Below are 17,697 nucleotides of genomic sequence, written 5' to 3'. Positions count from 1 at the left end.
GACCTCAGTCTGCACCCTTTTGATAAATCTCCACACTGTCCGGTACGTTTCCAGCGTGTGGGAAGGGATGGCCAGCACTGCAACACCTCTTGGGGAGCTGAAGAGAACTGGACTTGGAGCATGGGCTGCCGAGGCACTGGTGTCATGGGCCCTGGTGCTTTCAGATGCCGCCTGCATTGACTGCACTGAGGCCGATGGTACCGGTACCAATGACTTAGTCGTCTTCGGGGCTGTGCTGGAAAGTGGGACTCATGCCAGGCAGGAGGCTTCAGGGACTACCAGTGCTGAGACAGATCTTTCCTTGGCACCAGGCCAAGGGTCAAAGAGGGTGCGCACCGAAGAACCCAGTGTGGGCTCCTGCCGTGGAGGCTGAAGTACCGATTCCACAAGGAGCTGATGGAGATGAAAATCACACTCCTCACAGGTCTGAGGCTTCAAAGCCTTGTAACTTCGGCACTTCTCGGCCTGACGAGTTTCCCCCAAACGAAGCAGGAGTCGTGGGGGCCACTCGTTGGCAGAGACTTCCAGCCAGGAGCTGCACTGTTTGAAGCCCTGGGATTTTTATATGCCCTGATCCCTGGAGGGGACATGAGGAGAGACTCTTCCCCACCAGCTGACTCACTAACACTCACTAACTAGAACAGTCCCTAGGCTGAAGGAGAACTATATACAGCCACTGACACAAGGAAGAGCTTGGGAGTCCTGGCACAGCAACAGATCACTCAGCCACGGTTCCAGCAGCCAGCTCTGGCTGCAAGAAGGAACTAAGGGGCAGCCAGGTTGGCAGGGTCATATACAGGGCTCCCCACCAGCGCCACTCCAGGGGGCTCCACAGCCAGCCAACAGCTAAGGTAAAATTTTCCGACAGTCACATGTGTGGCCTATGAGCAGACATGCAACTTGAACAGACATGAGTAAGCACCCGAAGAACAGGCCATGCCAATGAAACTGGGCCCCGCAGCAGGAAGACGGGGGTGGGGAGGGAGCCAACTGCACTAGGTGGGTAAGCCCATGGAGCTGGTGCAGTCAGTCCCATTAGGCCCTGGTGGGACGATCCAATCACTCACCACAGCTGTGAACTGGTGGAATTCCGGGTGCAGGTCCGACCCTCGCAGGTGGATGTATGAACCTTTATTCCCCATCTGGTCGCTGGGGAGAGAATGCACGGAGAGCTGGTCACATCCCGCAAAGGCAAGGAGGCTCCCACCCCCACCCACAGACTGCCCTGCTATACTGCTGCTGCTGCGTGGCAGAAAACATGACACCCAACCACAGCTCCCGCTTTGGGGAGGCAGCGCCCGGGAGCAGGGCTAACAGTGCTCAGCACTTCCACTGAAACCTCAGATATTTCCCATTTCACAGACGGGAAAACTGAGGCACAGGTGGGGTGGTAACGTGCCAAAGAACTTGCTGATTTGGGGACAGAACCCAGAGTCCGGACTCCCAGTCTCCTCCCTGGCTCTGACCACCAGACTGCCCTCCTCTCCCACAGCCAGGGAGAGAGCCAAGGAATCCTGGCTTCTAGCTCCTCCCTGACCAGGGCAGGTACAGAACACAGGAGTCCTGACTCTGGCCCCTGCTATTCTAACCACTAGAACCACTCCTCTGCAAGAGCCAGGGAGGCTCACGCAGCCCACTAGCAGCTTCCCAGGCAATCTGCCCACCCGCTGGTGGAGGTGGGAAGCACAGGGAGCAGGACAGAAGGCTCAGTAGGGGGCGCTCTTCCTGGGCAGGCAGTGCTGACCCCCAGGAGGTGCGGTGCTGCAAGGAGCAGGACAGGAGGCTCAGCGGGGCCACTCTCCCCCCGCAGTCAGTGCTGACCCCCAGACCCCAGGGGGCACTGTGCTACAGGGAGCAGGATGGGGGAGCTGAGCAGGGGGCACTCTCCCTGGGCAGGCAGTGCTGACCCCAGACCCCAGGGGGCACTGTGCTACAGGGAGCAGGATGCGGGGGCTCAGCAGGAGGCACTCTCACTGGGCAGGCAGTGCTACCCCCAATGCCCCAGTCTGGTGCTAGGGGGCGCTGTGCTGCAGCAGGCGGATAGCTCAGCAGGAGGTGCTCTTGCCTGGCAGCCAGTACTGCCCCCATGTGGCATGAGGGATGCTGTGCTGCAGGGGCTCAGCTGGGGGACGTTCTCCCCTTACCTGCAGTATTGGCCCCATGCCCTGGTGCAGCACTAGGGGGTGAGAGCCTGACTTCCGTGGGGCTGGTAAGAACGGACAGCACTTTTCACAGGGGGAGCAGGAAGCTGGGAAAATTGCAGCTCCTGCCATTGCAGTGGGCAGGGACGAACTCCCCCAGGCCACAGGGTTCTTTACTGCCTGCCCTGACCTGGTAAAGTCCTGCATTGTTTGAGGTTAGACAATTGTCCCACCCCAGAGGCGGCTGCATCTCGGCAGGGAGGGGGTGGGCAGCGACCCCTGGATCCCCAACTGTCCCAGGAGCTGAGAGCTGATCTGAATGCAGCTGGCTAGACAAGCAGCAGGGGTCTCTCCCCTCTCTGCTCCTTGCATGACGTGGCCACCCGGGGGGCGGGTCCCAGACACTCACCAGTAGTTGGGTGCTGAGAAGACTGTGATGCACTTGCCATCGTGCGTCACCTCGTAGCCCTCGGGCTTCACCTCATGGCTCCGGATGATGTAGTCTAAACGGTTCTGCTCCAGGAAGCTCTTGGTGACGTCGGGCCCAAACTGACAGCTCACACCGCGCTTGCTGACAGACCTGCCATTCTGGGAAGGTGGAGGGGAGGGGAAACCCCAATGGAGACAGAGAGTGGAGAGGGCAGTTGCGTGCAGTGTGGGAAGCAAAGAATCCCCCACCCGCTTCCACTGCCATGAGGAGCCCATCACATCAAAGGGTTAGCCAGGGATGTGTCTCTCCACTAGTAACTGCTCACCCCACATCAGATCCCCGGCTGACCCAACTGTTCCGTTCCGATCAGAGGCAGGCAGGGGCCAGCCAAGCCCTGGCAGCCTAGAGCTGATCCTGCTCTCCCCGCACCCACACACACACACGCACACCACACCCACACACAAGTCCCCAGAAGCCAGGTCCTAGGTCAGAGCCGCTCCCCTGGCCTGCGGTGACTTAGGTCCATGCCCTGTCCTTGTGCAGTGTGGATGCAGCTGATGCTCAGCCCTGGGTCTGCATGGCTGCATGGCGTGGACACATTATCGGGACAGGGAAACCCCGGCACAGCAGTGGGGACGCTCATGGGGGTCACACAAACCCAAGCTCACAATGCAGGAGGGACACCCCCTCCAGGCTCCCAAGTTCTTCTCTGATCTCCCACAGGCAGGTTCCTCCCTCCTGCTGGTCAGAGCTTTGTGCTGGTGACAGCTGCTAGAAGCAGCCCAGGGCATCCTCCTATTCACCACCCTGTCCCCCCCAGCCCCCAGGCATATCTCTTGGGGGCAACAGGGATCCAATGCTGCTTGTGCCAGCAGAGACAGGCAAGCCCCTGCCATGCATCTGAACTGAGCCCCGCCAAATTTACCCTCCAGCCACCACCAGAGCATGGGGTTGACCCTGGGCTAGCACCAAGCAGAGCAGCAGATGCCCCCCGCACCCCCACTGAGCTGGCAGCTGGGGCAGAGGATGAGCACTAGCTGCCAGGTGGGGGAGGGCTCCACACAGCTCCCTAGCTAGTGCACCACAGTGAGAGGCAGCAGAGGCTGCTCTGAGCCAGCCCACTCAGACCCCTCCACAGGTGGTGGGGGGGCAGAGGAAAATGACTCAGCACACAGGCTGCACTGGGAGCTGAACTAGCTGCGCAAAACACATCGCAAGAGCACAGAGGGGGTTCACTGTCACACTCACCTGAGGCTGCGGGTCGGACCACAGCAAGTCGCACATGGGACCTGCCAGCAAGGAGAGAGCATGTGTCATTCCCAGCGGGGCGTGCCGAGGGAAAGCTGCCCTCCTGGCCTTCGCACCAGTCTTACCCCAGCCATCAGCTGGCACTGGGTGATTCTCCCCTTCCACCTGCTCTCCCTGCTCAGTCCCCAGGCCCATCCAGCCTAGCGCCTCCCCCCAGCCAACCCTGGCTCAGTCCCCTGGGCCCAATCCAGCCCAGAACCTCCCTTTCCCTTCGGGGAGGATTTAGCAAAGTGGAGACTATCTACGCTCCTCAGCCATTCCAGATTACCACACCCCTCCCTTTCAGGAGCCCGATCCCCCTCCCACCCCAGGGTCAGTCCCCTCAGCCCATCCAGCCCAACACCTCACCCCTGCTCCCCTTGGCCTCCCAGCTTTAAAAGCCTCCCAGCTTACAAACTCAGCCCGGACAACACAAAGGTATCCCAGTGCACTGTTGCTGAACAACGGCTCCTTTTCCCTTTTTCACCAGCTATTATCTACTGAATCGATCAGCCAGATGAACACTGTACTTCCCCTTCGGTGTGAGACCCTTTTCCCTCTTCAGCCCTGTCAGCCTGGGAGGCGATGGAGCGACAGAAACAACTACAGGTTTGACTCTTTGACTTGATGACAGCGTTAGCCCAACATGAGAGATCACAAAGCCAATAACGGACCATCCAAAGCCAGGCTGCTGAGGCTGGTGTCCTCACTGCATACTAAACACCAAGCCTGGGCAAACGTGGCGTGGTACACTCTGCTCACAGACCCCGATCTGAGGAAAGCTCAAGATTTTCTTGCTGCCCGGCCAACAGGGTATTGCTGCTAACACTGAACAAAATGAAGGGTCTTTTACTGCGCTGAGCTGGGTCCAATGTTGGGAAAAGGACTGGAACTGAGAGGTCAAGCGGGCCAAATGATCTACTGTTATTTCTTTTCTTTTGCTCTGCTCAGATCTGCCCGGTGCAGACAACACCACCACGTGCCTGAAGCAGTGGAAACTGGTACAGTCACTCTCAGAAATCAGTTTTCGTGATCCAAGCCTTTGTTTGCCCTGGAGAGTCAGAAGAGTTTGTGTCACAGCCTTGAATAGACAAATTTAGAACAGTCAGTTTGCTAAATTTATCATGCAGGTTGAGCCAACCACACAGAAGCGTATAACCCACAGGCCAGAGGTGACGAATAAGAAAGAAACGTGTGGACTTCTGTGCATGATTCAAACAGCGTGTGAAGTTCTTCCCATTCTGAAAGCCGGCAAACCTCTGTGCATAGCAACAGATAGACTGACATTCTGATTCCACTTCGCTGGGAAGAAAAGGAAACAGGAGCAGTGCACAGCCAGGACCTGAGAACATCAGCAGCTTTGGCACTCACTCAAGTCAAGCTGCTCCAAAGTCATCGTTCCAGAAGCAAGCATCTGGCGCAGCACATGCCCTGCAAGGAAGGACTCCCTTTCCTGCCCCCAGCTTTCAGTTCCTTCGCTCTCCAGGCACTGCAGTGGCCCTGTCAGAGCAGCTCAAGCTGTGTTAATTCCAACTCAGATCGTGTTCAGGAAAAATAATTCATTAGTTTAAACATGTTCTCTCCGGTTGTGTCAGCCATGGGCAGCGTCATGAACCCCGCTTCGGGGAGGGTAGCACCTCCCTCCCATACTCTCCCCCAGCTCCACCTCTTCCTCTGAGATCCTACTCTCCCTCGCCTCCCAGAGCCCCAAGCCTCTTGCCCCAGAGCTAGAGGAGCCCTGGCTAAGCACCCCAAGCACCAGTCCAACGCCTAAGCTACTGGACAGCCCAAGGTACCCCCGGCTGCCCTGGCCCAAGCCCCAAGTTCTAGACCGCTGGCTGGAACTGAGCCCCCGCCGGCTTCTGGGAAGGAGGGGAGCAATGACGAGGCCCCAGGGTGGGACAAGGGCAGGGCCATGAACTGGATTAAGGGAGGTTCTGATATTCACCACTGTCCCTGGAGCTGATCCTTTTGCAAACCAACATGTGCTCATTGAGGTCAGTGGCTTCAGGGTACGGAACGTAAGCAATCCACTCAGCTTCTCCATCTGTACCCATGGACTGGTCACACTGAAGCGGAAATGCAACACGATATTTTCAGCCATTTCTACGGGACACAGCGTTGTTCCATCAGGATCCTTTCCTGAGTGCATCACCTACCGAGCATATTTGATGCCTGGTCACAGGCAGAATCAGATTTTTGGCAATAACATACAGCTTCTTTGATCTTGAGACTAGCAGCTTCACGTGCTGCCTCCCTTTGAGTACATCTGGAGCAAGAGTGGAAGATTTTCTTCATTTTTAAGCTGGCGAGTCTGGACCTCAGAAGGCTCTCTTTGAAAAAATCCTACCGGCTTACCCACATGCTCAGGGTGTTATGTCTTCAAAGGCCACGCCAACGTGCCGGCTTCCTACTGTTCGATACCTTCCCCACAAAGGAAATACAAAGCTTGAGGGAGATCGCTAGTTACAGATGTGACTCGAAAAGCAAAATCTTCCTTGCAGAACAGATCATGCTTTTTTTTCCCCTGCAAGTCATTCTGAATTTCTTTTTGAAAGTCAAATCTTAGAACAGGTCTACACTAGACTTGAAAGTCAATCCTAGATACACAATTGCAGCTTTGACAATTGCGTAGCTGGAATTGATGTGTATCTAAGATCAACTTTCTTCTCGCAATCATGAGGAGTACCAGGGTCAATAGCCGAGGCCTGATAGTTCGATTTTGTGTATCCCCTACTAGGTGCATGAAATCAAACCCTGAAGATCAACCCTGATTCGTTCAATCTCCCAGTAAGTAGAGACGGATCCCTAGTGAGAAAAACATGAAGGCGCCAACTCTGGTAAGGCAAGCACAGAAGTAGAATGACATAGGCCAAGAAAGAATTTGAAGAGCAACCAGTAAAAAGCACAAAAACTAGCAATGAGATTTTTTTCTCTAAGTCTATCAGAAGCAAGAAATAGGCCCATTAAAATGCTAAAGGAATGCTCATCTAAGACAAGGCCATTGCATGGAAGCTAGAGGAATACTGTGCATGGCTAAAGATGTGAGGGAGATTCCCACACCTGAGCCATTGTTCTTAGGTGACAAATCTGAGAAGCAACGAAGGGTCCTGTGGCACCTTATAGACTAACAGAAAAGTTTTGAGCATGAGCTTTCGTGAGCACAGACTCACTTCATCAGATGCTGGTCTTGGAAATCAGACTGAGATGTCAACAGACAAGGTTTTGGAGCAGATGATTAAATTAAACAATAATAAAATCATCAGGACCGGAGGTAAGTGCCCACAAGTTCTGAAGGAACTCATATATGAAATCGCAGAACAATCCTCTGTGGTATGTTATCTACTGCTGAAATCAGCCTCTGTGTCAAACAACTGAAGAGGGGTTAATGTCACACCCATTTTTTAAAAAGGCTCTCATGGCAAATCTGGCAATTCCAGGCCAGTAAGGTTGTCTTCAGGACACATTTTGTTGTTGTCATGCAAACCAGCTGAACTACAGCAAAGAACAGAATTACAAGAGACGTAGAAGATTTGAACGGTGACATTCTCCTGCAAAAGGATTTTTACCACAAGATCACAGAGGGAGACATCTGAATTGGAATTCATTTGCAAGTTGATGCATTTAACCTGGGGCTTAACAGAGATCTTAATTATCCTTTGCATTACAAGGGAAATTACCCCACCTTGGTATTCACAGGAATGGCCCCACCCAACTTAACTTACTTTTTCCACAAGTTCTATTAATGACTGGTGACTCCTCTCCCTTTTTCCTCCTCCCCTTCCCCCCACCCTTCACCAGCTATATAAACCCTGGATTTTTATTCTCTGCTCCAAATCTGAAGAAGTGGGTCTTACCCACAGAAAGTCATCACCTAATAAACACAGGTGCTAGCAAACTGCTTGTTTTTTGTATAGATGAACACAGTATGTTGTAGAAGAGTCAACATGGCTTTAGCAAAGGGACATCATGTCACATCAATCTATTAAAATTCTTTGGGGGAGTCAACAAAGATGTGGACAAGCAGACCTAGTGGATACAGTATATTTGGACTCTCAGAGATCTTTACAAGGTCCCTCACTACAGGCTCTTAAGCAGATCGGGCTTAAGAGAAAAGGGCACTTCATGGACCAACACTAGGTTAAAAGAAAAGAAACAAACGGGAGGAATAAATGGTCAGTTTTCACAGAGAAGTAGACAACTGGGTCTCCAAGGATGTGTGCAGGGACCTGTGCTCTTCAACACATCCACAAATGATGTGGCAAAGGGGGTAAAGAGTGCAGTGGCAAAATTTATAGATAGTCTTAGGTTACTCAAGAAGACAGTCAAGCCCAAAGCAGGCCCTGAAGAGTTACAAAAGGTAATACTGATAAGTGCAAGAAAAGCATGTTGGAAAAAAAATAATCCCAACTAGAAATACAAAATTATGGAGTCTAAATTAACTGTTATTATGCAAGAGATCTTGGAATCATCATAAGTTCTCTGAAAACATCGGTTCAATGTGCAGCTCACACAACGCTAAGAACCAAAGGACAGAAGTGGGTCTTACCCAAGGAAGTTCATTATACAAGAGAAGATCTCATAATGCCAATATCTAAACACATGGTATGGCCACACCTTGAACACTACATGCAGTTCTGGTCACCCCATCTCAAAAAAAGATATATTACAGCTGGGAAAGGTATTGAGATGAGCAACAAAAAATGATGAAAGGGTTGGAACAGCTTCCGTATGACGAGAGATTAAAAACTTTCCATTTCATCTTAGAAACAAGATGCTTAGAAGTGGGAGGATATGACAGAGGTCTATAAAATCATAAATGGTGTCAAGAAAATAAAGAAATGTTAACTGTGCTTTTTCATCACATAAAAACATGGTCACCCTATGAAATTAACACGCAGCAGGTTTAAAATAAACACAAGGACTCTACATAAATCAAAGTCAACTTATGAAGCTTGTCAGGTGATGTTGTGAAGGCCAAAAACTTAACTGGGTTCAAAAAAAGCATTAGGTAGGTTTCTGTGGGATAAATCCATCAATGACTACTAGCCAAGATGGCAAGCCACGCAGCTCGGTCCTCCGGATGGTCCCAAACCTCTGACCACCAGAAGCTCTGACAGGAGGATGACTAGGTATGGGTCACTCAATAATTGCCCTCGTGGAAAACTTGATCTCTCTGGGCTCGGCCGTCGAGCCTGCTGCTCCAGGCTGACAGGTGGAGTAAGGGACGTCAGCATGAGCCCGAGGGTCCCTGATCTACACCCCAGAATAAAGTCCATCCCAATACATCAATTCTAGCTATGCAAATGGCATGGCTAGAATTGCTGTCTGGAATCGACTTTGATCCCTAGTGTAGATCAGGTCTCAGTCCTGCCCCTGTAAACAGCACATTGCTTCCTCCCTACTGACACCTTTGACTGGGTTCAAGGTAACTGACCCAGTGGGTCCCTCAGCCTTTTCCAAACCTCGCTCCACTGCCTGACACCAGCCTGCTCCTGACAGTCCCAGGCTCCTTTCAGCCTGCTCCTATGGGGTGTAAAAAGCAGGTGGGAAGGAGGATGTGGTGCAAGATGGCCCTGCTGGGATGGTGGGGGTGGGGGGGGATCAGTTACGCCATGCCCAGCCCCCAATCCTTACGTGGACCAGCTCCCCAGCTGACAAGCCATTGTTATCATTGGGGTGAGATGGATTTGCACCAGGGACGTGCCCCATGGACTGCAGGGAGGGGCAGGTCACAAAAGCAGGCGAAGACTCCACAGTACAGATTTAAGGAAACCAAATGGGGTCCCCAGTTTCCCGCCTGCGGGAGCCAAGCTCTGCGCAGGGATCAGAGGACTGGCTCGCCGCGCTAGGGCAGCCCTGCAGCAATGGAAGAAGCCCAGCCAGAGGCAGTGACCTGCCCTGGGCAGGGAGCGCTTGCCTGTCCTGACCTGAATCCGGAGGCTGCCGATTCCTCTCAATCTTCCGGATGTCGTCCAAGGTGACTCCGTCTTCGCTGAAGAGCCCGCCATGCATTATCTGGCAGAAAGCACAGGGCAGGGCAGGCTGGAGCAACGAACTGGCCATAGATGGCGGGGGGAGGAAGGGCTAAGGAGGCAAGAAGGCGCGGCGGGGGCGGGGCATGTTGCATCTCTGCCCTGAGTAGGGTGAAAACCAGCTCCGAGGGAGGTGGAAAGTGGACCCAAGCCGTGGAGGTGGCCAGGGTTATATCAAAGCACCTGGTAATTCTCCAGGCCCAGCAGGGTCTGGGCATGTGTCTCCCCACCCAGCCAGGGCCTGCGCTCAGCTCTTACCAACACTCTGCCATTGATGCACTGCGCCAGAGGCAGCCACTCAAAGACCTCGCTGAACAGCGCAAACATCTGGGCCGTGTATTTGGCTTTCACCTCCCCCTCGAACCCGTAGATCTGGTTCATGTTGTCCGTCTCGTGATTCCCTGGGGGCCAAAAGGGGGTGGGGTAGAAAACACATCAGTTGACAGGGACCAGCTGGAGAGGGGAGCCAGCCAGCCCCAGCCAACAGAACCGACTGTCACCCCTTCCCTAGGGCAAAGGGGGAAATGGGGTCTGAGCAACCCACTGCAGCGTGGAGCCCCCCCAGAACAGGGGCAAAAGGGTCAACGGATGAATAAAGGTCAGCGTAGCCAATCCCTAAGTGTCTATAAGAAGCAGCCATGTCTCCAGTCACTGCTGGGGCTGTGCTCAGGCACCACACGTGGGCGATTCCCAGCCCACGTTAAGGGAGGGGGATGTGTGCACCTTCTCCTGATTCACCAGTTCTGAGGTCAGACAAGAGCATCTAGTCCAACTCCTGTAGCACAGGCCAGAGAACTGACCCCAAACAGGTCAATCCTTGGAAGCTCAGCCATGCGATCTGGGCCCACTGGCTGGATGGCCCTTTGGATTCATGTTGTCCACATGGAGCGGGATGGGGTCACCGCCATAGCCCTGTGCTGCCTGGCTGCCTTGTGCATTTCTGAGCAAAATTCAAGCAGTGGCTTTTAACCTACCACTAAATCTGACCACCCTCACTCTGGTATCTGAGCACCTCCTAAACCTGAATGCATTTATCCTCATCGCCCCGCTACGCAGAAAGACAGGACAAGTATCCCCACTCAAGAGATAGGGAGGCATAGAAAGAATAGGGAACTTGCCCCAGGCCGCACAGGGAGTCAGTTGCAGAGCTGGGATTTGAACCCAGCCAACTTCTAGACTTGTGCCCTAACCACTAGGCAATTCTCCCTTCCACTCTGCAGACTCTTCTGGTTCCCATCTGGCTTGTGAACTGGGATGCTTTCCTGCGTTCACACAGGGACCAACCAGGAGCAAAACACATGCCCTGCGGGGATGAACTCCGCCCGTCTGTAAGCATCCACCCAGAAAGAAATACTGGATCCCAGGCCCTTCAATCTACCAATGGTCTGATGTTGAGGCAAGACAAATTGCATGCCGAAAAAGGTGCTAATTTTAACAGAGAAGGGAATGGGCCCTGGAATCAGTTTGTTCAGGAGAGTGGGGGATTCTCCTGCAGTGGCCTTTGTTAAAATCAAAACGGGTTGTTTTTCTAAGGTATCAGCTCCAGCTCCAACAGCCTAGAAAAAACTGTGAGATACCATGGCTCGGAGACCATGACCCACCCAGAGACCAACAGGAAGAGGTGACACAGCTGGAAAAGTGAAAGGGGAGAAAGCTCAAGCATCCAGGAAATTCCACATTCTCCCTGGTCCTCTGCTGCTGGGGAATCCCAGAGACAGTAGGCAGAATGGGAGAAGCCAACTCTGCTAAGCCTGGGAACTCCAGCCCTGCATCTCAGCACCAGAGCAAACAGCCCAGGGGGCAGCTTGGAGAGTTCCTGCTCCGACCTGAGTGTAAAGCAGGGCTCTCCAGTGGCTTTGCCCTCCCCTGGCGGGGGACAGGAATGCACTTACCTCGAAGTAAGTGAAAATGATCTGGATACAGCAGCTTAAAACCGAACAGTGTTAATATCACTTCCACTGAGAAGGAGCCACGGTCAACGAAATCCCCATTGAATATCTGCCACACGGGGCTGAGCTCAGGAAAAAGGGCCCAGGTGGCACTCTGGGATAATGAACAGGGCTCTCCATCTCAGGTGCTTGTCTGGTCCCCAACACACACACACACGGGGCGCGCCGTGCACACACACAGAGTGCCGCAGTGCTGGAGCAATCATCCCTGGGAACCGCTCTTTTACCAAAGCACAGCGAGGCTAACGGATTGGCTCCGGATCACACGGGGCGTCTAAGGCAGAGCTGAAAGTTCAACCTAGATCTCCAAACCCCAGGCCAGCCTTCCCAGCCACCAGGCCGGCCTCCCTTTGCTTCCTTTCAGCACCTGAGCTGATTTGCTAGATCAGGGGTCAGCAACCTTTCTGCAGCGGAGGGCCGACCTCTTTGTACCGGCTGAGCACCAGTGATACCTTTAAAAGGCACTAACAGTCCTACTTACAACAGCTTCGTTAATCAGTAAATGCAGGTGCAAAGCTTTGCCATTTAGGGGGTGGCTGGCAGCATGAGCTGGACTTTTGTTAATCCACAGGTGGCCTGGCTTTGAGCAAGCTCCTGGCTGCTTGTGGGGGGTGGTGGTGGGAGGGGCTGAACTCCCGCCTCTCGCGCTGATGAAAACTGAGTTGCGTGCCGCTCTTGGCACCTGTGCCGGGGGTCACTAACCCCCGCTCTAGAACCTCTCGCCCAGTCCCACCCAAAGGCCTGAGAGAGGGTGAATGACCCTCTGCTTCTCTCCCCTAAGAGCATCTCAGAGGCAGCCCAAGAACAACCCCAGCACCACCAAGAGGTAGGTTTCTCAGACAGTTCGCAGCTTCCCCAACCCCCAACTCTCCTGCCTGCTTGGGGGAAAATACAGGTTCAGACTGATCACTAGCGCAGATGGAAGCTGCATCTCCAATGACAGGGAGAAGCGGGTACCCTGGGTCTGACCCACGATGGCTGTGTTCAGCACGAGACACAGTAGAAAAGGTTCACTCCAGCACAGCCGCATTGTTCTCAGGATTGAGAAAGAAATGATCTGTGCCATGCAAGAGCTTTACGGTGGTCAGGACCATTCCCAGGGTGGTACAAATGGGGAAACTGAGGCACAGGGCACGGCAGCAATATGTCCCAGGGCTGGAACAGGACCCAGGTCTGCCTCCTTTTCTCAGAGAGAGCCTCCATAAACACCCATCACTGCTGGCTCAATGGGGGAACCAGCCAAGGATACATAGGGGTTTGTTTCAGACGGCAGCCCATTCAGTTCAAATATATTCAGCAAGTCATAATACTGGCCATGGGTATCTCCGCACACGGTGACCTTCTCAGTCTGGAGGAAGAGAGGCCAAGAGAGAGGAGAAAAAAGGAGACAGAATAAAAGAAAAACCCAAGTTAGACAGAGCACCTCTTCTTACAGGACACCAAAGTTCTCTGCAAACACTGTGCACATAAATGTGAGAAACAGGCTCAGTTAGTGGATGGACTATTCCACCCATCCTTCCCTTCCAGGGTCCTCCTAAAAACACCGGGGGAGAGGAGAGAGCTGGCAGCTGGGGGACCATTCAATAAAGGTCATGGTGGACTCTTCATCACCAGCATGTTTTAAATCAAGACTGGAGGCTTCCCAAAGGAGCTGTTCCCTGCGTTATGAAAGGGGTCAGAGGAGATGACCACAGTGGCCCTTCCTGGCCTGGGAACAGAGGAGGAAAAGAAGTCACTTGAGTAAAACTGCAGGTGATGGCACTTCTTTATACTTGAGTACAATCAAGATGTGATTGTGTGGGTGTGCACGCTTTTACCCAAGTAGTTTTCCCCTGGAGTGGCACAGCCCAAAAGCAGCACGAGCTTTCTATCTCATGCTGCACCACTCTGGGGGAGTGGGGAGAAAAACTGTCCAGCACTCCCCAGAAATGGCATGGTGTTTCTGCAGGAAGAGGCAGGGGGCACAGCAGGGGCAGAGAGAGGGCAGGGCATGGGAATGGCAAGGGCCGGAGGGAAGGGGTAGGGGCAGGAAAAGGAAAGGGTGGGGTATGGGCAGGGAGGGGTGGGGCAGGTGCACATGGCTGGTGCTCCCCCTGGAATCCCCACACCTTTGGCCTCTGCTCTCCTTTTTCCTTCTAATAAAAGGCTGGCTCAGCTGGCCACGACCGTGAGTTTTGCAACACTGCAGTTCACCTGGGACCAGAAAGAGGCAGCTCAAATCAAGGCCCTACACAGCCGGCAGCTGGTGTAAGCTTGCCAGGTCTCAAAGCAGCTGGTCAGACCAGGGACTGGGACCATGTCTTACCAGTAGCGAGGCAGCAAATGCAAGTCAGCCCAGAGATGGAAGGCACCTTTTCCATCTCGTTTTTGTCTCTTCCCTCTTGCAGCCCTTTGTCTTCTCCTCTTGGCTTTTAACAGCCGCATCAGCCGCACAAGTGCATCTCGACTAACTTCATCTCTTCACCCCCAAAATTACAGTAACTAGCAACTTTAATTCCATCTAAAAGGCTGTCAGACGTGGGGAGTTTCTTCCTCAAACCTCTCCAGGGGACAGGAACAAGGGATGCCGTTAAAATGAAAGGCTGACTTAACACTTCACATTTTAAATGCTCACACTGCTTTTGCTGCTTTTCTGTCCCTTTACTAGAAGATTAAAGTGCTGTTTAGCAATGTGTTTGCCATGGAGCTCAGCAGGCCAAAGGCCCCACAAATCGCTTCACTCTGTTTAATGTCAGACAGTTGCAGGGCCCAGTTAACACCTTTGACTTGCTGGGCCCATGTGCTTCATGTCAATTAATTCATCATCAGTGAAATGCAACCACCTCTGGGGCTGGTCAAGGCAGCTGGTTAACAGGGCACAGTAATACTGCACTCAGGAGACAAAGGGAATACTGGATCCAATGCAACTGGCAGGAATGTGGGGAGACAAGGTGGGTGAGGCAGTAGTTTACATTGGACCACCTCATCCCCCTATTATCCTGGACCAACACAGTTACAACTACATTGAATCCAGGAAGGTAGGGAGGCAGGTTGGAGCTGCACACACAAACATCCCACACTCCAATGTGGATTCTGGTGAAAAGGCTCCTGGGTTCTCCTATCGAGCAAAGAGAAAGTACATCGCTCAAGGAGAAGACAATGGCTGTTTCAAACAACCCCACCCTTTGGAGGGCTCTGGAGCTGGTTACTCCAGCAACAAGTGGGCCTGGCTACCACAACAAAGGACAAACAGGCTTCTAAGCTTCCCACTCCAGTCCCAGACAAACCTCACCCAGCTGTTTGGACAGAGCTGCAAGCACTCTCCTGGCGGGAGAGGAAGGTTGGACACCAAGACAGGGATTCCCCCTCCCATGCCACCGTCCCTCATGCTGCAGCTGCAGTGCCTGTGAGCTGCCACACCCTCTTAGCTAGCCAGGGATGGATCTCCATTGGCCCAGAACCCCAGGCTGGTTATCTGGGCAAGCACCAGCGTAGGCAAAGTCAGAGGTGGGAGGAAACACGGCGCACAGTGCTATGGCTTTTCAGCACAGTACAGCCGCTCACGGGGGGGCAGGGGGTGATTTGGTCCTAAGCCGCTTCTCCAGGGAGGGATGTAAAGCCACCGTAGCCTCTGCTCACTCAGCACCTGCAGATTTGAGCTGCAAATCCATCCAATCCATCCCTCACCCCCACCCCACACAGATTCTACCAAGTACACCCCAGGATCTGCCACCCACTGGCCGCACAGAGGGACACCCACCTCTTTTAACGTCGTTTCTACTAGAGTGGGGAGTTTGAAGAGCACCTCCTTCACCTGCACCAAGATCTGCCCAAGGGGAAAAGGGGAGGGTTTAGCAAGCACATGAAATGAACATCACCACCCCACCTCCAAACATCTCTGCAGCCCATCGCTGGGCGAGACCCTGGCCTTAGGGGCTGACACACAGGTTGGAGCACTCAGCTCCCAGCACGCAATGCGCCGTTTCAGCGGCGCGGAAGCACGGCCTGCTGGGACGCGTGGCCTGCGTGCTCCCCTCCGTGTTACAGGGTGACGTAGGCAGCAAGCCAGCTCGATGCGACAGTCTGGACTCCTGTTGACCTGCCGTGGCAGTTCTTGCCAGCCGCAGGCAGGAAAGAGGATGCCAGCTCCTTCCAAGAAAGGGGCAAAGGAGTCTGGGGGAGCCTCCCACCGATGGCAGGAACAGCAGGCGATTACCTGATAGGCACACTTCCTGTGGAGTTTCTTTTGATCCTTGTACCACTGCATTAGCTCCTTCATGAACGCTAGCGTCACCTTCCCATTGTCCAGCTTGGGGCCGCTGTACTCGTCCTCGATGGCTGGCAGACACAGAGGCAGGAGGAAAGCAGAACCACATGTCAGCAACAGGAAGGCACCGACAATCCAAAGGCCCCACCCACCCCTGCTGCTTACACAGGTTGCCCACTTCCACCCAGCTGCACAGGAACCTTCTCCTTCACGCTTCGGCTCCAACTATTTAGCACCAAGGCTTCCAATGGCAGGGTCGCTGGGGTCTGACTCTGCCAGAGGAATCTCCTCGATTCAGACTCAGAGGCACTCAACACTTCACAGGATGAACCTGCATTGGCCCAAACAGACCCTGGAAATGAGGATGTTCAGCTGATGGAGGGACAAGCCACTGACCAAAGAACTGCCACGATTTCCCTGGGAAGCACGTGTCATGATCATGAGGGTTAGCCAGCAGCATGGGAGTAAAAGGGTTAACCTCCTGAGCCAGGTGGGGTTGGCCTATAGGAATGCAGGTAAGAACTGAATTTTGGCTCCTCCCCTCTTCTGTTCTCTGTCTTTTTTCTTCTGCTTCTTTCCAGCCATGAGGGAGAGAAACACAGAATATCTCCCTCCAAGAACAGCCCCTCCAATCTTCTGTAGGTAGGGTAAAGTTTAGATAGATCCGTTAGGCTTTATTGTTTAGGAAGTGGGATCTGATGTCTGTGCACTTTTTAGAAATGCTCTTTTACTCTCCTTGTAACTAAGTTGTAGGCCCATAGTGGAGACTCCCCATGAGTTTTACTTTATAACTCTTCCATCTAGTCATAAGGCTTGCAACATAAACATTGTTGTAATAATAAACGTTCTCTCTTTTTCTTTTTATTAACCTGGTATTGGTTAATGTTTGTGTCCTGGTTTTTACTTTTAGGGCTAAGATTTCCCAAGTAGTCCCTCCCTGGTTTCCTTATTATTACTTGGGTGGTGGCAGCAAATTGTATCCCCAAAATCTAAGATTTTTAGGGGGAATTTTATACCAAAACCTGGTAAATAAGTTTTTAAAGGTACTTTTGCTGGCCCCCACTTCTGCATTTATCTTGCTAGAGTGGGGAAGAAGCCATGACAGCACGGCAGAGGACACTGGCCTGGGACAGGCCAAGAAGCATACGGGGTGCATGGTTTGGGTGTGTCAGTTAGGAAGAACTGATTTCTGTTGCCTCAAGTACAATTGGACTGAGCTGAAATTAACACTCGTGGACACCAGTGTTCCCAGTAAGCTGAGCGCTTGGGCAACCGCCTGGGAGAGAGCGAGGGGCCGTCCAGCGGATTAGCAGGGCACCCACAGCTGCTCCCTGGGGGCAGCGTGTGTTGCTATGGGTGGTACACAGCCGCATGCCCATTGGTGCACATAGGAAAATTTATTCTGCTCATGGATGGAAAAATTAGTGGGAACACTGCTGGGAGCTCCAAGGGCCACTTGTTTTGATACCAGAGCCAGCACAAATGCTCCCCCTCATCTTTAGGATCCATGTGTGGATGTTCCTCCAGCCATGTGCAGAATAAATTTTTATGCACACCGAGGCATGTGTGGATGTGCACCACCAGGAGAAACTCAGACCTAGCTGTGGGC

The 17,697-nt window shown here is 53.1% G+C and overlaps 1 protein-coding gene across 1 annotated transcript in view; it reads right to left on the bottom strand.

Annotated features, from left to right (window-relative positions):
• The window catches only part of PPP5C (protein phosphatase 5 catalytic subunit), a 48,275-nt gene that overhangs the window by 8,759 nt on the left and 21,819 nt on the right, over window positions 1-17,697 (bottom strand). Inside the window, exons 4-12 of the mRNA XM_075016405.1 lie at window positions 16,038-16,159; window positions 15,582-15,647; window positions 13,092-13,190; window positions 11,786-11,891; window positions 10,152-10,294; window positions 9,789-9,876; window positions 3,820-3,860; window positions 2,551-2,729; window positions 1,068-1,149 (exon numbers count right to left, since the gene is read on the bottom strand). Of these exons, the coding sequence (XP_074872506.1) occupies window positions 1,068-1,149; window positions 2,551-2,729; window positions 3,820-3,860; window positions 9,789-9,876; window positions 10,152-10,294; window positions 11,786-11,891; window positions 13,092-13,190; window positions 15,582-15,647; window positions 16,038-16,159 (926 nt within the window). The remainder of the gene's footprint in view (window positions 1-1,067; window positions 1,150-2,550; window positions 2,730-3,819; window positions 3,861-9,788; window positions 9,877-10,151; window positions 10,295-11,785; window positions 11,892-13,091; window positions 13,191-15,581; window positions 15,648-16,037; window positions 16,160-17,697) is intronic.

Source organism: Carettochelys insculpta, chromosome 22, assembly GCF_033958435.1.
Source record: "Carettochelys insculpta isolate YL-2023 chromosome 22, ASM3395843v1, whole genome shotgun sequence".
Classification (NCBI taxonomy): Eukaryota; Metazoa; Chordata; order Testudines; family Carettochelyidae; genus Carettochelys; species Carettochelys insculpta.
Note: the sequence above shows the minus strand (reverse complement) of the source record. Positions and strands in the feature narration are given on the sequence as shown.